The following is a 23,328-nucleotide window of genomic DNA, read 5'->3' as shown; positions in this document are numbered from 1 at the left end:
AATACTAACGGGAAAGCGTTTGTTTAAAACTATTTGGATAGTTGTAAAATGTCCAAGCACTCCGGCACCCCGCTGGCAGATCAGCAGGCGATTCATTTCGCAAAACATTTGACAGATGGCGCCGTAAGCATTAGCGTGTCGCTACGCAAAACTGATGAGACGCTGTACTAAAACACCTCTCGCGGTGTTTACGTAGCGTGACGCAAGAATTTAGCGTTTACCGTACGCAAAGGCAACAAACGCTGTACTAAAACTCCCTTATGTCTTTGACAGTGCTCTTCGCTCGTTGTCGGCAAATCCAGCGGTTTTGCGTGTTACAACACATAGCAGCTTTCACACGTGGGCTTGCCGCGATGTGCGTTTTCTGACTAACGAAGCTTGTTTATTTGGGAAGCGGAACGGCAAACGATCTTTGAATGCATGTTTTATCATGCCGCTTGTTGTGTCCATTCGGCTGGGCCGCACCACTGGTGAATCTAACCCGCATCTCCGCCGTTTCAGTTTCGACTGTCCACGACTACACAGCGAGGTGAGCTTTGCCGAAAACGTCGCTAGCCTCACCATTGAAATAAACATATCTTAATGCTTGATGAGGGCGAGACATCATACTTTGTTAACCGGATTTTTCAGGAACAATAACTCTGAGCGCAAGATCACGGCTGGTTCACTGACTCCTGTTTGGTCGCGGCGCCAACATAACTAACCGAATCTCTAGAATGACCACTCGGCGGTAGTGCCCACTCACAGTGACGGATGCTTTGACGGGGCAGGTGTTGCGGCGAATGTTGCTGATATTTCCGTGTGAAAGTCCTGTAACTACCTGAGTTACAGTGGTATCAAAAATATTATCAGTCGTGGTAAATGCGATTATTCCTCAAAACAACTTCGCTGCTGAATCGCCGAGCAGAAGCGAGATCAACAGAGTCCTAGTGTACATATTTTAGTGCGAAAATTAAAAATATTAGTTGTTGCCTCTTCTTTTAGTGATGATACATTCCTTCCGATGCGACTTAAAACTTCGCTTTTGACAGTAACGCTGTAAAAAGCGAAGTAGAGCTGTCAAAAGATTTTAGTTCTGGTGTACAGCATTACCACACAAAGAATATCAACAAATAAGACCGAGTAAACTGGACCGTGCTCCTCGTAAGGAGTACCATACATCAGCCAGAATTACGCGTGGGCCTGCGCCTCCTGATGAGAAGGCAAAACATACCTATAAACCATAGCAAGTGTACATGAATGTTCTCAAGAACACACTGTCCAGCGTTTGTGGCGTGATATATTGCGTGCTCTTCTACTCCCCAGTTCACCTGTGTTCGTGCCTGATGTGTGAAGCACGGACGCCGAGTTCGTGCTTCAGGCGCAGACATCGCTAAACAGGGTACCAGTGTTTTAGCGGGTGACAACGCTGTCCACTTCGGGCGACATATGAATGGGCGCAAACGAAACGATCCAGGCCTCTCAGCCATATACAGTCCAGAAGTCCATTTTAGGTGCAACAACCGATCTCCCACGAAGGAAGAGGGTACGCAAGCTCTGTTGTTCTTCCAGCTTTACACGACTAGTTGCAGCTGCACCTAATTCAGTATATAAATTTTTATATTGTATAATATAAACGGCAAATAAGCGGTAATAGGTTTTGTTGGGTTTTTAAACATTAATTTGCACTTATAAATGTTTGTAGTTTTTTTTGTTCCTAGAAAAACAGCATTTTTCTTGTCCTACCAACTTACGTTTACAGGTGTAATTTTTAAATGTTTGCAATGTTTTGTCTACGCATCTTCAATAAAAGAGTTCAAATAAATTTCATACTTAGTCTTTGCAACTTGAGAGGTCAATTTCTCGTACTTTTCCAAATGTAAGATTGAGGCGATAAAACCGATTGTGTTTGGCAATGTGTAAGATGCGAATTCTGGGCCTCAAACAAATTTTTGTACAAGAAGGTCTTGGAGAGAGCGACCGTTCCTTATGTTGATAACCCAGAGCACAAACAACCAATGCTTTTCGCTGCGAAGCAAGCGCCTGTACCTGCAAAGGAAAGTGTCGTGTCCGCGTCAGGAAAACCCGCAACCTAAATGACAGAAATTACTGGCACCTCCAGGAATCGCACCAAAACGCGATTAGATAAGCTGAGCGACATCCCGTCGTGTTACTTACTTAGCTACGCCCACTTTTTTCTATGTTCGAGTAAGCTACGCTGAGACAGAAGGTTTACTAAACGAGCACAGCAGCGGGGCGACTACCTGCGCTCATTTAAAGTTCTCCTGCGAAGTGCAAACATCGTGATAAAAGATAACGGCGTTTGCGTTATTTAGATTCGCGGTGAACGGAACGGCGGCTTGGGAAGGAGAGGGCAGAGTGCGCTCTTTGGCGGCAACGCATGGAACAATACTAAGGGAGGGAGGGAGGGAGATATCGCGAAACCCGGGTGCGCCACCTTCTTCCTCACGCTTCGCAAGACGCTCCAGTCCGTTTTTTCTTCGGCCGTCGCTGCTGCGTTCGTTCGCTCGCTCGGTTACGCGAACGCCGACCAAGGGAATCCCGGGTAATGGCAGCCAGGGTTTCTGGTTTCAGTACTTGTAAACCACGTGTGTGAATTGAAGTGACATCGCGTGGGCAATCGTTGTGGGTGCCGTTTACAGCTTCACAGTCCAACCACCTTGAGAGCGTGCATTGGAGCCAAATTTTTGCTGTTCTCCCCCTGCCTGAACTTCAAAAAGTGGAGAGTGGTGACAATGCCATTACAAAAAAAGGTGGGGAAAATTTTATAAGCTGATGTAGGGCACTTTTTCTTAACCGCGACAAGTTCATGACTGGAGTGACAGACAGACATGATTTTTTTGTATGTTGAGATAGTTCAAAAGGTGCTGTCCAAGAATTGAAGTCTGGATTTCTGGTGTGTGTGTGTGTATGTGTGTGTGTGTGTGTGTGTGTGTGTGTGTGTGTGTGTGTGTGTGTGTGTGTGTGTGTGTGTGTGTGTGTGTGTGTGTGTGCCGCATATCACCATTGATGGATGGAGACGTGGTGCAATTGATAGGCACTTTCACAGCCCAAAGAACAAATTTGTAAGACAGTTGACATTATTCAAGCAAAGATAATTGTTGCGGGTGAGAGTGTCTTTTCTCCTTCTCAACCTTCAACTGTGTGTTTAAGGAGCTGTTCATTCGTGTTGGCGTTTTTTTTACATTTCTCGAGCAGAAACGGTACTGCTGCCGTTGGCGAGGAAATTTCTGCAAAGATAAGGATAGAAGATTCAGTGATAATTGCCAGCGTGTCGACACCAATGTTGCTCGAAAATGAAAGAAAAATTATAGTGTCCATTCCTTTGATCAAACCTCGAAATTGTACCCTTCACACTAGTAAGAAATAAATTAGTAATAAATAAAACTTAGTGCTCTATAATTTCTTTCCCTCACGGCAAAGCAAATATCCCTGCCACCCGGCCAAAGTTTGATGAAGCCAACACGGAGAATTAGCACTATTATTCTTTTCATTACTTATAAAAAACACTACATAAGAGTCATGCGGTTTTATTGTGGTGCCGCAGCCCAGAGTACGCAATATTGCGTACGAATAAATTCAAGTGGAATAAACTTTATTATTTTTTAGTGGAAAAACTTTCAAGACAATTTTTTGTGAAAAAAATTCAAGTTCACGTGCCCAAGCACGTGACCTTCTACAATACTGGCCAACAATTCCAGTGTACACAATAACATGACCTATCAGAAATGTTGTATCCCCTATGGCTGCACAGTGCAAAATAAAAGCACATCACATTCACACAAAATTTCATTAAATAACACACGTTATAAATGGTCGCGTTCCGATTTAGGCATACCAACGGACCGACTCTGCGATGTGCTCTCTCCACCACTGTAATTAAACACAGTAATACCGGCACATCCCTGAATGCTCAACAAGAACGCAGCGACGTGTACACGCTGCGGCAGGGCATGTGGCGTGCTTACCAGGCACATGCAATACAAGTGGTTAGAGATTTGGGAAAGCGTAAAGCCCCGTGACTGCAGCGAAGCAGAATACGTAAGCGATGGTACTGTGCTATTACTCAGAGTACCCCATTCCACGGAGTCGTCGTCTCTTACGAGTCCCAATAGCGCGTCGACGTCTGCTCCCGCTATTCTATTTTATTAACCTTTTAATGGCCACCATTAGCCCTCCTACGTTTTTTTACTCTCATTTCGTGCACCAGGAGAGGTAAGTGAATACGAAGAGGTTTCATGCGGTGGTTAAAGTACTACGGCGGCCACACTTACTTAGTGACACCACGAGAGTGCGTGGCGCGATCTTCTATTATAGCAGTCTAATGGCGCCGCGAGAAAACAGCGCGCATGCGCGTTTCGGGAGAAGGGAGAGTACAGATCTCGTCGCGCGCATCGCGTCATCAGGCGGCAGCGCGTCGTCTGCTACTTGAGAGCTGCCGCCGCTCAAGAAGCAGTGGACGTTGCCATTGGCCCCCCGGGAACAGCTAAAATAAACACTCGGGCGCTGGCAAAAAGTTCTGAGATTATTTTTACGCGCAAACAAAGCGGTTGATGCAGGTGAGCAAAAATGAACCGCGGTCTTTGTCTACGACGCGCCCCGGCATTCTGCAGCCGTGAAGATCGCTAGCACGAGCCTTCACTGCGAGCTGCGAGACAAGTGGAAACCGCATAGGCGTAACAAATATTTAAACCAACCTGATTGAAGAAACCACAGCGTTGTTTTCAGAATCTCCATTTAAAAGCAAAAAAGGATCACTAAAGCAGTCAACACTGGCTCAACTGCAGCATGAATTGAACTAAGAGTTGCTGTAACTCACGTATGGAACGACAACCAGGTCCACTGGGTTAGCGTAGACTGGTGTATCCTCACCCGAGATGTGGAATTGCGCCCTGACATTCGTTGTATTCTTTTCGCTGAAGGAGACGCGCGCTGCGCGTGGCCCGGATGTTGGTAACAGATCACTTGCGGGATATCGTCTGCTGCAATAGTTCTGGGGTGCTTCTAAAGAGCACTGCTGTTGACCTCAGCGGCATGTAAACAGTTTGTAAATACCTAGAGTTGTACCTATGCGAAAAACTTAAGATATATTTTTAGCTGTGATGCGGCCCCTGTCAAATAATTTTGCGGATGAGAGCGGAAAGGGTTCGGGTCGGCTTAACTGCACAAATTATTATATTTTACTGACGCCCTGACGAGGAAGTTTCGTGTGGGTTCCCCAAAGGTCCCAATAAAGGTCCCCCTCACCCTGCAGTAAAAATAGTTATGCCGCAAGCTATAGCTATCTGATGACAGAAAATATTCAAATTAAGGAGCCATCTAGGAGACTGTTATTGACAACATTGCACAAAGCGCACGAAGATACAATTAATAAGGAACAGAAGCCTCGCAATGCTGAGACTCGCGTGCTTAGTTTCATAGGAGTTTCGTAATCAGCTGACATCGTCCTTATTTACGCCCCCAGATATTAAAGTTCTGTGGTGGTTGCGTATGCGCGTGGGGGTCACGTATCGTCAAATTGGTCGCGCATTGAAAACATTTCACATTTGGCAGTGACCGCTCGTGCTAGCGATCATCAGGGCTGCAGAATGCCGGTGCGCGTCGTAGAAAAAGACTGCGATTCGTCCTTGCTTCCCTGCATCAATCGTTTCGTTTGTACGTAAAAGAAATGTCTGAACCTTTTTTTTCAGTGACGCAGTATGTATACCGTTCACGACGGCCACTGGCGACGTCGAATGCTTCTTGAGCGGCGGCAGCTCGACAGAAGCAGAAGACGCTCTGCCGTCTAATGACCCGATGCGCTTGACGAAATCTGTACTGTCATTTCCCTCGCAACGCGCATACGCGCTGTTTCCACGAAGCGCCGTTAGGATGCTCTGGTTGTAGCTCGCGCCACGCGCTCTCGTATTCCCACTAAGTCTGACCGCCATACTGCTGATGTATCCGCCTGTCAATTCCTTGTGTTTTGCAACGCTCAACAAAGGCATCAAAATACTTGTGGTTTTCTTTTCTACCAATGCATACTAAAAGGAACGCAAACGTGAAATGAAATATAACTTGCAGATGTACTTTTTTAACAACGCCAAATTTGCTATTTAATGTCTTAAACATACCAGCTGCAGCGAGTACAATGCGCTGAATCCATCGCTTGCATCCAACACACTAGAATCAAAAGGTCCTACATAACACAACCGTTTCTTCAACTATAGTTTCCCGCCAGATGTGGCTTGCGAAGCTTCGATTCCTTCAGCGGGGAAGCAGAATAAAATGCCAGGACGTGTCGATGACAATCATATTTATTAAATATTATCATGTACCGAGGACAAGTAAAATTGGCTACATAATTTAACGGCAAACCTAGCAACGCCGATTCAACCTTCTATCTTAACATTGAACCAAAAGTGCAGTTTCCGCATGAAAGTCTTCAAGGAAGGTCCAAAGCGCTCCAAAGCGTCATGACGTCACTGCATCGAGTCTTCTCCGCAATCCACTGCTTGACCCTTACAATTTTGTCGGTGCTAAAATGATTCTTCCAGTCTCCCACGACTCCCTTACGAACGTATCCACAGCCTTCGTGCCTCTCCGTGTCCCAACTTAGCGGCTTTTCCATGAGCGTTTGGTCGCCTCCAGATAACCTTGAAGCGGACTGAATCATTTTCTTCATTCGGTCTTCCGGCTTGTCCTTGAAGAAAACTTTCATATGCGCCACACTGCACGCGTCTAATATGCGCATAAGCAATTCCTCGTCTTGGCCCAAAGCTTTCCCATGTTCTTCACCAAGAAATTCTGCAATCCTGAGCACTTGCCCTCTAAGGTCAGCTTTGAGCTCCTCGTAGGTGACGAAGAGGACATTGGCGTCGCCTCGGTGGCCATACCACGGTATCAGATGGTCGAAGTAGTCACCGTACAGTACCTAAATAAAAGAGACATCAGTCAGCATAAGATGTGCATTCAATCAATTTTTTCTGTTAACAAACAACGAACGATTGATTTTGTGTGGAAATGCGTGCATGTCATTAAAAATATATCTCGAGTTTATTAGTTGACGCTGTGTTGTCCGGACTGTTATTTTAATCTCGTGCTGTTCTTTATTACTTTCGAGGTTGTTGTGGGCTACGCCTCATTTTTTGGAGACAAAATAGATAACGGCGCTTGTTCATGCTTCTGACAGGTCAATCCTTTTTCTGCTGCCATAATAACACTCTCGAATGTTGTTTGGCGAAGAGTTCAAATTTTTGGCGAAGAGTTAAAAAATTCCACTTTTAAAAATCGAATATATCCAAGGTTGACTTCTTGCAAGATGAGCTTTCGATGCCTGCTTCAAATGAAAACCTTTCCGCTTACTCCTCACTGCGAAAACCCCCTTCCCTTCTTTGAAGCTTGACATAGGAAACAATTTGAAGCAATTTTTCACAGCATAACTGTGAACACAAACGTTTTTATTCAACACTTACACCCGTCTTCTGCATCATTTTGATTGATGCCTGCGTCGAACGTGCTATCAGATAAAACTTCAGTAACTAAATCAGCCGTGATATGCGGTATACTGCGCGGCAGAGGCACCTGTAGGGGCCGCGACAAGCTACTTTTCTGGGTGGTCATAAACCACCAGATGAAGTTGGTATAGAACCTAGAACACTGCAATGATGTGCAATTACTCTATAAAGATTGAGTGTTGTTGTTGTAATATAGATTTTTAAATCCTAATTACACTCCGTGAATTACCTTTGTCATCGCCGGAGGTGGAGTGGAGGAAGGATGTCGGAAGAATGGGGGGGGGGGGGGCAGCGAGTGTCTCTTCTAAATGTAGTGCTGTATGGCGGCTTCTCGAACGAATTTACAGGCCGCCGGAAAAAAATGATGGCAGCACCTACCTTTCCTGAGATGAACCCGTCCACGAATCTCCCAAACGAGACATCAGTGACGGACTTCGGAGTCATCCCCAAGATGAAATAATAAAAAGACACTGCGCAATCATACGGGTTTCTTGCGACGTAAATGTACTTTGGCTTGTCGACAGGTGGAAAAACATGAAGAGGGAGATGTGTCAAGATTGGGCCGCGTCTTGTAGGATATTCCACCACTTTCGCCCCAGTCAAGTCGATGAAGGGTGAGTTGAGTGTGTATTCACCGATGTCAACTGGAAGGTTTGCGCGGCTGAGGATGTTGCAGACGATGTACTGCATCCAATTAGTTCCGCACTTGGGGTATGTAACGATGAAGACGTCATCGCTCCGCGGCTTGTACTCCATAGCTGACCGGATGTTTTCCTCGCGGAAGAACTTGTGCATCCAGACGCCGTCAATGTCACGGTAAGACTCAAAGTCCATGGTGGTGTCCTCTTTAAGTGCAAATGGAAAACATGGCAACAAAAGTAAACACTCAAAAAAGTTCAAAACGCAGAAAGGTCGTTTGCGAACAAAAATAGCGCTGAAAAGAATCGAAAATCCCGTTTGTCCAATTTCGGTTGTTAACCACACCAACTGCAAAAAGAAAGTATTTATATTTGACCAGCAGTGAATTTTAATTGTCACCGAAAAGGCTACAAAAACTGCTTAATTACACTGGATCGTTTCGTTATTTTCTCAGTATTCCTCTGAACAGAAAATCACCTTATTACCATTCATCCGGGCTCTTTTTGTACTTTTGAACTCTATTCGAGTGCAGTTCGTGCACTATTGACTACAAACTGCTATGGGAGCGTCAGAACGTGGAAACATAAAGGTCTCCATAAACCCTTCGCGAGGTGTAGTAGAAACTCTTTATATTAAACAAAAAATAGTTGCCGACCCATCATGGTCAATCAACAGTGTCCGGGGGATGTCACTAAAGTGTTGTTTCCGGGCCATATATAGAAGCTACTAGAAAACACAGCGTGAAAATTTTCGTATTCATTCAAGCAGCCAATTTCATTACCGGGTTAGGAGAGCGAATATTTAATATATAATTTGAACCTACTGTTATTCCTTGTGGAAGGAGTCTTACAGGGAAAGAATACGTAAAAGAAAAACTTTTATCAGTAGAATCAAGATGCAAAAAACAAACACGCAAACAAAAACACACACAGGTTAAGAAACAATTTCGAATAATCAAACAATAAGTGGCATGCAATAAATGAAAACGAACCTTGAACATGGAATGAATTTGAAGGACTATAAGTATGACGAAAAGTTTCAATACTTTCACATCAGTGAACTGGCCAATATGTGCATGCGGCTGATTTTACGTTTAGATGACACCATGGAAAGCGAACGACGTGAAACATTTGCACCTGTGGCGCAAGTTCTCATGTTAGCATTGCGATTTATTAATTGCTAAGTCTACAAGGTGGTCGTGTTTACTTGCCATTATTAATGTTTATATTACGTGGATAATTTGAAATTATAGTTTGGTTATGTTACTTTGTCATCTAGTTTTTAAAAATATGCACATTGTGTCAGTTTGGCATCGCCATAATTCAGTCTGTTTTTTCTACCTGTAATCCGTGGCGAGTGTTTGATTACCCTAAAATTCAGCTTTAAGAACCTCCTTAAGAGTACTCAAATTACGCCAGCGTCTTGAAAATGAGGATGAAAAAATATTTTGTAGCACATTAGCGTACAATGTTTCCTATCGTTTTGCAGCGAGGTGCAACATCAATAAAATCGCTAAACACAACAAAGAAACAGATGCAGTGCAGGGAGGTGCTTTTACTTTACGGAATTTCGGCCCGCGGGATCAAGCGACAACCATAGTTTCCAATATCCAAGAGAACCATCGGTATTTTAGAAATGCTTGTACAGGTGATCACATTCATGTTATAAATCAGGTAATTGAATAATTTGCGAAGCAGCCGGCATTTATAGATTATTAAAATAAAAAGGTTGGATTCTGTGCCTGACGGTTTCACACTTAAAGCATTGAAAAACGAGAAATGAAACGTCATACACTAAGTAACTCAGAGGATATTAAAAGGGATGCCCTGAAAGAATAATTCAATCTAATGATATTGAAAAGATCGAAGACATGGAGGCAAACGTGGATACAATAACTATAAAACATTGCTAACGCCCTGAAGCAGTAGTACTAAGGAAGCGTGATCGAGGAAAGTCAAGGATACTAGAGACAGAGAAAAGTATCAATTAGTGGCAAGGCGGAATCTAGGGCTGTTGGGGAAAGCGGGTTAAAAGTTAGTCAGATGAAATGAGTCCCAGCTCAAAAAGAGGTTTGACCTTCTCGTGAGTCTGGCGGGATGTGGAGGAGTGCTGTGGGTATCGTTACAGGAAGAGTTGAGCAGACCCATGATTCTTTTTTACTCGTACCACACTGCACGAGCAAGACCACCTGAGTCCATACAGTGCGATTAGGTGTAGAGTGGGGGTGCCCGGGAAATGAGGATTTGGCTGTATCTTGGGACTGCCGCGGGGTAAGTCTAATTTCGATGGCGAGTTAGATTGCTACAAAACAAAATGAGATGGCGCAGATAAGCTTTGGTAGGGGAATAGCAGTGCATCCAGCGTGGTGTGGTAGTAGGGGCGTGTGATTTGCCTGGGGTATTCTAGTGCGGACTGGCATTGGCTAGGTACTTGATGAAGAATACCCCAGCAGATCTTGGAAGTTTAGGTTTAGCAGCCATGAAGGCAAGTGAGAGGAAGTGGAGTTTTTTTTTATAAAAGTATATCTGGACATCGGGCGATGATGAAGCGTGGAAGGGTGACGTCGGTGTAGGGGTAACAGCGAAGATAAATGCGCGCGAATTCTGTTCGGCAGCTGGATGAGGAGCCTGATTCTTCAGAGAAGAGGCCTCATTGGACCACCAGGTGTCCAATGTGAGTGAGTGCCCTAACCGTTAAGGGGGAGTGCCGTAAAATGGTGAATGATCTGTGCGAAAAGGGTTTGTGGTAGTGGTGTTCTTGTTGTTTGCTAATGCTTTTATTCGGTGAGTTAGGATATTCTTTTGACTTATAGTTGCACCGTGTAGTCGCACATTAGGATGTCAAAATTGGCCTTAGTCACACAAAGTTCTGCTTCAGTGTAAGTAACATGGGGTATGTAATGCACACGGTTTCCATTATTAGGTGGTTCATCGACGGACGTCAAAGCCATGTTGAAAACGAATGGAGTGCCGCCGGCATCAGTTCCAAACCTGGTGCGGCTTTGCTCAGCTAGCCTGGGGTATGCAAAGCATTAGCTTGGCTTAGTCTGGTTTAGGGTAGGTTTCGCTTGGTTAAACTTTTGATTTAGCTGTATTACCGGCCTCGTCTCAAAGCCGTTCGGTTCCGTGCAACGCTCACAGGATGAGGCCGGGCGAACGCCGCATTGATACATGGCTACCGCAGCGTTCCTCTTCGCTGGACGCGATACAAGTCACGTTGCCTGAACCGACCCAGCCCCGCATGCATGGGAGGCTGCGGCGGTGGTTGGCTACCTCGGCCGCGAGGGTGGTGGCGACCGCTGTCGGCGCCCGCAGGTGCCAACATTGGGCCCGGCGGATCAAACGATGCTCTTCGAGGGGTCTGAAGCCGGGGGTGTGTCGTCGGTCAACGGGTTATTTGCGCATTCTCCACGAAATCACAGGATGAAAGTAGTAAAGTTTTGCTTTAAAAATGGTGCACCTTCCGCTAGTGGTGGAAGCTTGGAGAAATAGCAGAGTTGGCGGCCCATCTCTCTACATCGGAGGCCCCGCTGTTGCATCTGACATAAATTTCCGAACTTGCCGCTGAAAGGTCTCTACGACGGGCAAGCCCAGGTCATTTTGTCCACAAACTCTCACATCTCCTGGAACGTAGACCGCGTAAGCACACGCTTGAAGTGGTGGCAACCGGCTCCGCCAACTCATCGTGTACTGCGAGAAAGATCACGCAAGAGATCGCGCTACGTGACCTGGGCTGAGTGGTCCCAAACACGGAATATGACGACGCCGGGCGATCGCCGCGAGGCGCACGCTCATGTGCGCTCGGTGTATGTTGTTCGGGCCCCTCACGTGGCATAAGCCTACGCGCACGCCTACACGACGCCGGGCAATACTAACGACACGCACGCTCACGTGCGCTCGGTATCTTCTTCGTATTTTTTAAGTTCACGAATGGCACAACCATGAATTTAAACCTAAAGTTCTCATGTTACGTTGTTCATGTCGTAGAATAGTTGCGTTAATTTAGGTGCGTCGATTTAATTGATATGAGCTGGGGGAGAACATAAAAGCGAGAAACAGAACAGCGCAACAAAGACAAACACAGACAGAGGACGTCAACGACTGTGCAGTCCTTGTCGTCCACGCTCTGTCTGCATTTTCTGGGCTGTTTTCCTTAAATTACGTGCCAAGACGCCCAGTCTTCTACGTTAAGGGGTTAGGACCGGACTAATCGGATTATAGTTGACGATGCAAAGTGTGTAGAGGAGCTGAGGCGATGGGTTGCTGTAAAGGATATTGAAGGTCCCAAAAATGACCCGAGTTCCTTGGTAGCTAGGGGGGCGTTTGAAGAATGATTGGTTCTTTTTCTCTGCAAATATATTTTCCTGTGGAGCGAGTTGTGCAGCAGTGTGAGAGTGAGTAAGTCGGGTATGCTGAGGTGGCTATAATTGATGCTCAAGGTGGCTCGCATAATGTGCGTACTGTACACCAGTGTTTGCAATTATTCTCGGAAAGGTAAGCCCAAAACGTGAAGATGTTTGCCACAGCTGCTGGTAGCAGAGTTTGGGTTGCAGTTCGGTAGTTGTGAGCGGATAACATGTGAGCGTGTTGATGTTCGAGAACGATGTGGTGTGGTTTGAATTGAGGCAGGGGAATACTGGCAAAAAGAGCTTAAGGAGATGCTGTCTCCAAGCTCCGCAGTATAGCTAAAGGTGACTTTAAGGTAAACTCCAACGTAACTCTAAAGAGACATGTTGAGTGGTACACTTTCAGATCGGGCAATGAAAGCCTTGCGGCGTTTGATGTGTATTGCTTGATAAAGGTATAATGCTGGTCCCATCCCAGAATTAAAGATCTGCCGTAGAAAGATATGGCGCGGGTAGACTAAGTTTATGGGAAATACTACATAATGTAAATAGTGGGCTAACTATGTAACTTAAAAAACGGTAACAAAACAATGCATACTTCAGGTCAACACTCCTCTGACAGATATTTGGCTCACTTCTCACCTTCAGGAAAGAAAATGCAGGCTACCCCGATGAAACAAGAAAAGAACAATAAAATAATTCTATAGAATGAATCGACGCATGTTGGATTATAGAAAAAATGTCAAGTTAAAGACACCATACCTCAGTATTAGGGAGAAGATAACGCTAGAGCCGGGGATTTATGGGCTAAAAGTGGCAGTTCCTGCGCCTTGTGGTAGCAGAACATCTACGAGGGACTTAGCGAAGGTATAGGGAGGAAAACTGCTCGATTCAAGAGTTGAACAAAGGAATTCAGGGTAAAGATTGGAATCCCGCATCACAAGTCAAGAGATTTTGGAAGGTTATGTTTTGGGATTTACCCCTCACAATGACTAGTTGACTGATGATGATTAAGATGACGATGATCATACAAATGTTTGAGAGGAGCGAATGTCTTGTAATAAGAACTCACAAACATTAAGTTCATGTTAGCTGTACTGCTAGGCTAAACTATGAACCAAAAACAGGTTTTATGCTGTCACAGTCAGACACTAGGCTGTTATTTTTACTTTCAGCTATACTTCGCAGATTCAGGATAGAGCTACCATTTGCCTTTTTCAGTTGTAAATTACAAAGCATCAATCACTTCAGGTGATCGATGGTTTGAGTCGTGTCTTGCTTGCAGGTATAGGAAGGATACTACTGATTCCCACATTTGACCAATTCGCACTGTGTTGGCCCCACACTTGAAGGAATTGTGGAAGGTGAACTAGGCTCTTTACCTCTCTTTGACTGTAGAATGCGCGTTATTTAAATTTACGAAAAAAGCAATTCAGAGAACGATTTGCGCGTGATGTCATAATCAGGAAGCCAAAACCTTCTTTAAACCACTTTATCCTCGTCTTTGTGAGGGCGCCCTGAGTGCTAGAAAGTGCATTTTGTTATTTTTACTGTTTTACTGTATGAGGAGTTAATTTGGCTTTTATACTAAAGAAGGCGTAGGAGGTGTGGGTCATAGCCTTCTGAAAAGTCAAGCGTACAGTATCTTCATGCTGCGTCCACCTTCCCTCAAGGGAGGCGTGGCACCAATGATTTAAAGCCTGAAAAACGGGTACTTTCATCGCCCAACTTTGATGAAAAAACGAAACTTCTATTAAGAAAATCTTTTGCTTTAAAAATGAGAAAGCAGACGACAAAACAGGGTTTCTTCCTCTTCGCTTCTTGAGTTGGTTAGGTCACCGGCTTGGGGTCGTTTTCTACGGGTACTCTTGGTCATGCAAGGACAAAATTGTAGCGACGGCCGTATTTGTGCGGGTGGTCTTCAGTTCCGTGCCTCGAGAGCTGAAGGTATTGGTAGGCAAGGGCTTTTAGGTTGTGCGAAATAACCTGGCTGCAGCTACAGCTTTCTAGCAAACAGAACACGAAATATTCTGACCCAATTTTCTTGCACAGAAATACGACTACGGGCCTCCTCGACGACGTAGACGCGAGTGGACGTCGTGTTTTCGCGGAAAGGCGTATCTTACTCTTGTGGCTAATCTCTAGCTCTCTCTGCACTTCATATTTCCATCAAGAGGGGTACAAAGGTTTCTGGACATTATCTTCCCGACAAAAACCTCAAAGAGTAACGATGTGCCGAGGAGAAAGCTTCTACTAAATTGTTAAGGTATGTACATTCATGGACAAACGAAATGCGAACGCGAAAACATGAACCGGAACCCATGCATAGTAGACTTCCTTTCCATGCACGTCATATTGTAACTTGTCTCAATAACACTAACAAAGATTCGAAACGTGACTTTCCGAATATACCACAGCTGCGCAACAATGATATGTTCACGAACCATATTCTTCGATTTTTTTTTTGTTCCAGTGGACATTCTCGCGTTCGCACATCCATTGCCCGTGACCTTGAATACGAGCCACCGCGTATGCTTATTTGTATAGTGCTTTCGCATAAAGGGTGGCGATGCATCCTCAAAGTGAGTGTGGTATGAGGATAATTTATTAAATTTTGCCGAAAGCGAAAATACTACATATTGGGAGTATGGCTTCGGCCCGGATTAAAAAGACTGTTGCAGACGATAATGTTTTGCTTCATCAAGGTACTTAAAATGTGTTCTGTGTTCTTTCCGACTCAATATTCATTTTGTTAGGAAACATTACCAGCCAAATATAAAGGCGGTGACAGCTTCGCATAAATTCTAGCAGTACTTTTACTACCTTACGTAGCCCGCCACTGCAATCACTAAAAACTCATTGGTGTCCACCCCTTTCTCCAATTCCTTCGCGCATGGATTGCAGAGATGCAACTGGCCGGCACATACCAAGAATAAATGCGCCTATCTTTCAAGGTTGCAGCTTCTATCAATCTACATCAAGAAAGCACTACACAAATGCGCTGTATCATATTCCCAAATCACAAAAATTACACCCACCTCCCCTCGCGGGAACCCTGGTGTGATGCGACGCTGAGGGGGGTTCAAGCGCAAGCGGAGAGCAACCGTCGACCGAAAGGCCGCCGGAGAGCGGCACACCGGTTATATGGACAGCGCGCCCGAAGGAGAGGAGACTGCGGAGAAAGCGAGTACTGCACCGGCGGAGTGAGAGCGCGCTGGGCCGCACACCCGCAGATGTTGACAGATTGTTCGCTCTCACCTGGGCACGCGCCGGGGCCAGTGCGTCTGCCTCGGCTATGACGCAACACAATCCAACACAATCCAGTTTAATCCAATCCAATCCAAATCCAATCCGATCCAAGCCAAGCCAAGCCAAGCCAAGCCAAGCCAATCCAATCGAATCCAATCCAATGCCCCTCCCGAGAGAGTGTTCGCTATCGGACAGGAGAGGGGGTGAGCGGAGGAGAGTGCGGACGCCGACGACGACGACGAACGCACGCAGGAAGGACAGGGCCGCCGACAAGAGATGCTCTCAGCGTCGCATCTAAAATTGACTGTTGCTTGAGTTTCAATTTTGCATTCATGTGCTTACTCTTGCGCCATCCGTTCCTATTCCGTATTTTGAACATTTATTGAACCTGAGTAGGACCACACCTGCACGAAGATGACAAGAAAGCGGATCATATTTGCCCTCCCCCTTCACACCACATCGCGCCGAAAAACTTCAGAACCAAATTCTGCAACGACGTTGCGCCGAAAGCTCATAAAAACGGACGTGCATCTGATCAATCCATCGCAAACAGTGACGTAAGACGATAGTCGTCTGGTGCCCCTGCATCGTAAATTCCGCCCTTCTCTTTCCCGCTCACTACTCGTATTGTTCCTCTACCGTCTCATTCCTTACATTATAAACGGGATACAGGTTTGATTAAGTCGATTCAAATTTATCTCTTTCCACTGTTCCACGCTGGGTGCCTCGATGCCAGCGCCGCAGTATGGAGGATGCGCGAGTGAATATGAACACCATATTCGACGTGCGTTCTAACCACCATGTAGTGGAACCTTCGTTACCGCTGCTGTTCGATTTCTTAAAATGCCACTAGAAAGCCGCTGAAGTCCGCGTTCGTAGTTTTTTGGGTGCATTTTTTTATTCAATCAAGAATCCATCTATTTCAGCAAAGAAATACCCCAAATGCCACTTATGCATTGGTTTCTTGTTCGATAATGCGTAATATTTTGTTTTGGCTCAACAACGTTGAAAAATACGAAAAAGCCACCAGACGTACATGCTTTGAATGGTGTGGCTCTATAAACGCGTCAAGGCACAGACAAACAGGCAGACCGAGACCAATGTTTGCGTGTTCAAGAAGCACAGTAAAGACGGCCATCTTGAAAAGACATCGCTTTAAATGTGCTGCTCATGCCTTTTTCTCATATTTGGAGAATGTGCATTTCTCAGTTTCAAACACCCCTGTAACAAATAACTAGTGGTAATAATAACAACATCTGGAACGGCGCATAGATTATGTGTATCTTTATTCGCGTACGCGCTACACTACAACACAGGCGTAAAATTTTCCGGGTTAAAACATACGAAAAGTTTAATGGGAAAGCTGGTCTCCAAACGCAAACCAGCTAAAGCCCGAAGACTTGCAAATTCTTATGACAGTTCAGACATTTCAGTCATGGCATGGCCGCTAAGCACGGAAAGTGCCACCAATGTTGAGCTGTAACTTACTCCCAAGTGAATTAAGATACCCCTAAGACATAAAGAATGCGAAACTTCCTGCCACAGTTTTCCATCCTTCTCACGATAATGGGCGTATCAGTGAAGAGGTGGGAGCTTATTAAGCTGTACATGCACAGCTTTGCCGAGAGGGGAGAAAAACCGGTGTAATGGGGAATAGGTTGTAGCTATGCCAATGAGTTATTGCTTTCAATACAATATAAACGTACAACGCGCGTTAAACCTTCAACCTTCAACCTGATAAGGTTGCCTGTCCTTGTATGTCAGGTCCTGTGTCTAATTTTTGTCGCGCTTCATGGTCGCCGATGATAAAGTACCAAATTGCAAGTTCTAGTAGCGCGGTGAAGTGCATTTAAGGCGAAAGTCTCAACTGCCCCATTCTGAGAACTAAGCGCCGTTGATGTTTGGTTAAGAAAGTGGTCGCGACTAAAAAATAAATAAATATAGCTGGTAGCAGGTCTCCACGGTAGCAACCCAATGCTGAGAGACTGTTCTGTACCGGCAAGTTTCCAGTGGAACAAGGAAAGTTGTTTTGTTCCTTTCTTCGTAGACCATGCCCACATTGGGGACTGGACAAGAATAGGGAACTTTTTGGGAATAATGTATTCGCATCACAACAGGCCCAAAAATGTGGAATGTAAACGCACGACATGTTAGTTTGTGGTGGTACTTGAGCAGAAGAGGCGCGCTAAAGTTGCGCACACCAGTCAGTAAAGGGAGGCTGTGTCGCCTACCACCTTCTTTTCTGACGTAATTCGCGCATTAAGACAGGGAAATAAAAGCGAAAAAGTAGACGTAAACATAGTGTAGTCGAAAGTGGATATGAAGTACAAGAAGAAAAGAAGCCGTTCGAAGTAGAGTAGAATATCGTTAAATCGGCCCTCAATAATCGGGAAATTCGGAAATATAGTCATTTCCACCCCCTCCCTTCACAAATGCACATAGCCCTAAGGCAACAAACATTCTCTAATTCGACGCTAAATTCCAAGCGCACCGGTTCATTCGAACTGGGGGCAAATCAAGGAAGCCCTAAGGCAACAAACATTCTCTAATTCGACGCTAAATTCCAAGCGCACCGGTTCAATCGAACTGGGGGCAAATCAAGGACAGCAATATTGAAAAGAGTTTTCGGAGCACGTATTGCCACCGTCTCAACCATCTTCACGCGATTTTAGAGTGACAGCGACCAGCAAACGCTTTTGCTGTCGCGGAGGCCCACCCGTCCACGCCAACGCTGCGCTGTCGAAGTTGCTGCAACGGTGCTTTTTTGAAGCAACGTTGCGCTGTGAATGGTGTGGTGTCAGCGGCCATTAAAATGATTTCAGGGTTATCACCGCGCTGCCCTCGCAGTGGCGGATAAGGCGTCCGACGAAGAAGACCCGTGCAATGGGCATGCCCGGTGCGTCGTACCGTAAATGAAACCGCTGACGCTCCTTTCGTTTTAGAGGAGTTTTAAAGACGATAGTGTTTCTTGGGCTACTTAATCCCAAAAATTTTGTTCTGTCTGTCTGTCTGTCCGTCTGTGACTCGATTCAACCTCCCTGACAAAGAAAACAAGGCCTGCCAATCTACCCGTTTAAGTCCGGTGTAATGTTCATACTTCTCAAATTATTGAAGAACAAGACATTGCGCAAATATAACACACCAAATTAATGAAGAAGTGATATTTGCAGTGTTCCTTTATTATATTTCATACATGCTTGATTTATGTGAAATTAAATACTCCATAAACTGCAGAAAAAAAATCACTCCGCTGTCGCCTGCAATCGCCCGCGCCACTATAGCTTCTTGTGCCATTTTAAGAAATCAACCGGCAACAGTTACGAAAGGTTCCACTATATAGGTTCCACGTTCTTCTGGGAACGCACGTTGAGTGGAGCAACCTGGTTCTATCAACGTTGAAGTAGGGCGCCTCGATTCGTGTGCGCTTCCGCCGTACGGCAGTGTTGGCATCGAGACACCCGGCCTGGAGCAGTGTAAAGCAGCAAATTTAAAATGATTTAAGCAAACCTTTGGCGTCTTTACCTTGGCAGGAGCGCGACGCACTGGGAACAACATGAGAGGTGAGCGGGAAAGTGGAGGGAGGCATTTACTTGGCAAAACTCGATAAAGACTATGGTTTTTTGTCGACAGTTGCAACGAACGGAGCAGATACGCGGCCAATTTTTTCTACGATGATCCGGGCAATACTTTTGCGCTTGTGGGATTGTCGCGTGCCAACAAACGAGCCCTTTTTGCTCAGTTCTCCGCAAAAAAAAAAAAAAAACCGTCATGGACTATTTCTTAAAGTAAAGCTATGGAATAAAATAGTTGAAAGAGTGCGTCTCTAAAATAGAAAAATTTTGGGCTGAAAGTTGACGCCTCCAGAACAATGTACGCAACAAAAAGGACGCACTGAGAGTGCGGAGAACACCAAAAAACCGCCTTACTTTTCTGCAGACATTGTCTTCAGCCCGTAATGAAGAATAAAACTTGCAAGTTGGCATTTCCTCAAAACCACCTCCAGATTGAAACGTTGAACTGAATATGAGCTGTTGGACAGACAGCCGCTGTGCTCAGCAGGTATGAGTATTTGCTCTCGCATACCATTTATCATGATACAAAGAATGAGCAGGGCAAAATCCCCCGTGTACTTTGATGACGCTTGCGAATGTTTTTGTAGAAGCCAATGCCATCGCACTGTAATTTTATGGCCCTGTATATATTTAAGGTATACCTCAGTTTTAAAGAGCCTATAAAACGTTTTCTCAACCTGCACCAAAAACTGAATTCGGCCCGTTTATACCGTACGAATCCGGTCAGCTGTGACCGCTAAAGAGCGAACGAAAGCGCGAGGAAGCCCACTCAAGTGCGACTTCTACGCACAATAATGTGAACCCTCGATAACCAATTCCTCGCAATGTTTTTTTTTTCAAAAGCCGACTTGCCGGGAAATTGCTGCGAAACGTCACTTGATGTCGGAATGGTTTGGGATGTACGGATTTTTGTGGATACGAAAAACCAAACAACGTTGTGTAAGAGGTAACCAGTTGACCTTCACCTCCGAACTTCGCTGGCCCTCCGAAGGGGAAATGCTTACCACGTGAAAATGGAACACTTGAGACGGGGATCGTCGTTCACGTCCAATTTCACACTGTGTCGAATATTTGAATGTATACATAAATACATGCATAAGTTCAGCATAACTCTGTAACCTAATGGAAAAGGCGGTCACCTTTGGTCTTTCCACTTCCGCGAGACGTTCGCTAAAATAGCTCTTGATGGCACGGATCAATGAAAATGAGTTTATTGCAACATGGTTTGAATATACATTTTGCAGATACACAGTCCCGGGCCACTGGAAACCTATTGGCGGTAAACAGAGTTCACCTACTATCGGTGGAGCCAGTGTATGGGCTGCGTAATACACGCGTGTTGCATGAAATCATCGTATTTCATAACGTCCGCCGCGAAGATACGAATATCAAAGTTCTCGCGTCCCATATATTTCAGGTACACCACATTGACCTCAAATCTTTACCCTCTGCCAGATACGAATATCAAAGTTCTCGCGTCCCATATATTTTAGGTACACCACATTGACCTCAAATCTTTACCCTTTGCCAGATTAGGTTCCTTTGAAAAAATTGGGAAACACTGTACGTGCTTTCTATACCACCTGTCAATACCGCGGGAACACGCCTTGTGTAAATTTCTTAAAGACGCCTGAAAAAAGCCACACTTCCGCACTGTGCGGCGGACACAGCTGTAATGTATCGGGTATGGCCACCACGTTTACACGTATTTAAATATTTGGGATCAGCTATAACATGGGGATATTGCGCTACAGGTCCTGTCTCATAATTGAAAGAATTATTGTATTACCCAATACAGCACTTTGCGTCATAACCCAGCGGGCACAGAGATTGGGAGCGCTTCGTCACACGTAGTTACTTTGGAAGAGTACTCGGGCCCTATAGGCAGGTAGAGCGAACACCCACATATGGCCAGTTTTCCAAGAGAGGTTCACCCCACATCAAACAGAACATTATACTCTATACTTTTATACTCTATAAATTTTGAGCTGTCTGCAACATTCCGTTTTTCGAGGCATGTGCACAACAAATTTCCCGTTTCGAATAAACGTTTACTGGTTAAGAACATGAATTTCGTAATTTTTTTCAAGAAACGTAGCTACAACTCAAAACCCAAAACCACGTAACAATCCCAATTCGCTCTTTATTACTGTCAACAGAATGCTGCGCCTTCTTTCTAGAAAAAATTCTCTGATGTGCGTCGTTGCAGCGTGGATCCCATTTCCGCCTCTCTGCCATTTGCATCAATGTCTGGACCTTTCCACATAAAGCAGTTACAAGTAGCGCCCGCTTCGTTTGGTCAACGTCCTTATCTTCGATGCGGTAAACATTGCTTTATATAAGACGATGCAAGGCAAACAACGTCTTCCTTGCTATATTTTGTGGCGACAGAAATTACGGCTGGAAATTTTCGCAAAGCAAAAGAAATTACTGCCACTTGGACTGGTGTCGCGAGTATGGAGAAACCGCAGAGCGGGGGATCGACCTAGCTTCTCCCCAAACTGATAGCGGATGCAAGGACAGAGGGAGCAGCGAGACTCCAGCAGAGCAAAGCAGTTTTGGACGGCCTTGTAAAGCAAAGATTAATTAAGTATGTACAGTGTTTTATTCAATAGCAGTGGTCGTCGTGACTTTCGTCGCCAACTGCCGACGGCACAGCCGCGCAGGGCAAATACTTTTGTAGCGCGTGCTGGCATCTGTGGAGTCCTCCACTTCTTCGTCAACTGGTCCAGTGGCCGCCTCAACATGTCGATTGTGGAGTGTTCGCTTGACATATTCGTCGTCATCATCTCCGGCGGGCAAACCCGTGGCGCGCCGGTCACTAGACGACGATGACGCTGAAGGCGCGCGGTCCTCATGTGGGGTAAGCCCACGCGAAAGCCTGTGCGACGCCGGGTGGTCACCGCGACGCACGCTTTCAGGTGCGCTCTGGATCTCTCTCCCCGCCGGACGTATTTCTGTGGAACAAGACAGCTCTGAACGGTTAAGGCTTGGGCGAGTTGGTGCATGATTACAAATAGGGGAGCAGCGCAAAACAGACAAAACACAAGAAGGGGCAACCACGAGCGCTGCAAAAGAAGAAGGGGACAGCGCTCGTGGTTTTCCCCTTCTTCTTTGTTTCGTCTTTGTTGCGCTGTTACCCTATTTTTAAGACAGCTCTGTTCTTAAAATATGTACATGCCGTCTGGCTCAGTGAATACTGTGTGTTGTTGAAGACGAACGAATTGGAAAGGCGGTCAGTGCACATTTTAAAGCAAGTGCCTTTATTATTCGTCTTTCATATAGGGCCCCTGATTATTTCAAGGGTAATAAACACTATACAAGCGATAATCAATCTAGTTTATGCCCATAAAATATCGATGCCCAAAGGGCTAACACAGGAAGGAAGTAAGAAACACAAGAAAAATACCCCGTGACGAATTGAACAGTTGTCGCACTGATGACAAAAAGATGGCAGGAGACGACCGCCCTAAACAAGTTTCTGCCAGTGAAATTGACGGAACACTCGACCGGACCAGCAGACGATGCACCACTATCCTACCACAAGACATGCACCAGCAAAAATCAAGTCACTAGCTACTCTACGTTTAAACCGTACTGACTGGACACGCGCTAACCCGTGTCGTTTCATAAGTCGAAAGAAAATTTTACCCGGTTCTCATGTTAGCTCTACAAATGCAGCACACGCTCTACGAAAAAGCCAAGCACCAGAGCGGCGGCCGCTCCCGCATTAGCGCAGAGAGGAGGGACCGCCGCGGACTCCGGCGACCATGTAGCCGATAGCAACGGTTTTTTTCTCACCTAGTTTTAATAGCACGTATTCTCCTCATTACATTTGGCGATGGCTGCACAAAGGCGCTGCGAATTTGAGCTCCAGCGGGACTTATCATTCGTAGGCATTATTTGTTGTTGGAGATTGGCAATCTCACCATTATTTTGATATTGATTGATTGATTGATTGATTGATTCATTCATTCATAAATTCATTCATTCATTCATTCATACACTTTCCTTGGTAATTTCAATT

The 23,328-nt window shown here is 45.4% G+C and overlaps 1 protein-coding gene across 1 annotated transcript; it reads right to left on the bottom strand.

Annotated features, from left to right (window-relative positions):
* Positions 1-6,238: 6,238 nt before the first annotated feature.
* Positions 6,239-8,397, bottom strand: LOC144150074 (3-alpha-hydroxysteroid sulfotransferase-like). Its single transcript, XM_077681885.1, has 2 exons — positions 7,875-8,397; positions 6,239-6,913 (listed from the first exon to the last, which is right to left on the bottom strand). Exons 1-2 carry the CDS (start codon positions 8,328-8,330, stop codon positions 6,425-6,427), a joined length of 945 nt encoding a protein of 314 aa, XP_077538011.1. The 5' UTR covers positions 8,331-8,397; the 3' UTR covers positions 6,239-6,424.
* Between the last annotated feature and the right edge of the window lie 14,931 nt (positions 8,398-23,328).

This window comes from Haemaphysalis longicornis, unplaced genomic scaffold, assembly GCF_048455015.1.
Source record: "Haemaphysalis longicornis isolate Haplotype H1 unplaced genomic scaffold, Haemaphysalis longicornis Haplotype H1 scaffold_8, whole genome shotgun sequence".
NCBI lineage: Eukaryota > Metazoa > Arthropoda > Arachnida > Ixodida > Ixodidae > Haemaphysalis > Haemaphysalis longicornis.
Note: the sequence above shows the minus strand (reverse complement) of the source record. Positions and strands in the feature narration are given on the sequence as shown.

Excerpts from the sequence above, each read along its gene's own strand:
- LOC144150074 (XM_077681885.1), bottom strand. The coding sequence starts at position 8,330 with ATGGACTTTGAGTCTTACCGTGACATTGACGGCGTCTGGATGCACAAG. Across the intron at positions 6,914-7,874 it reads ACGGGTTCATCTCAGGAAAG|GTACTGTACGGTGACTACTT; the intron begins GTAGGTGCTGCC and ends TCTTTTATTTAG.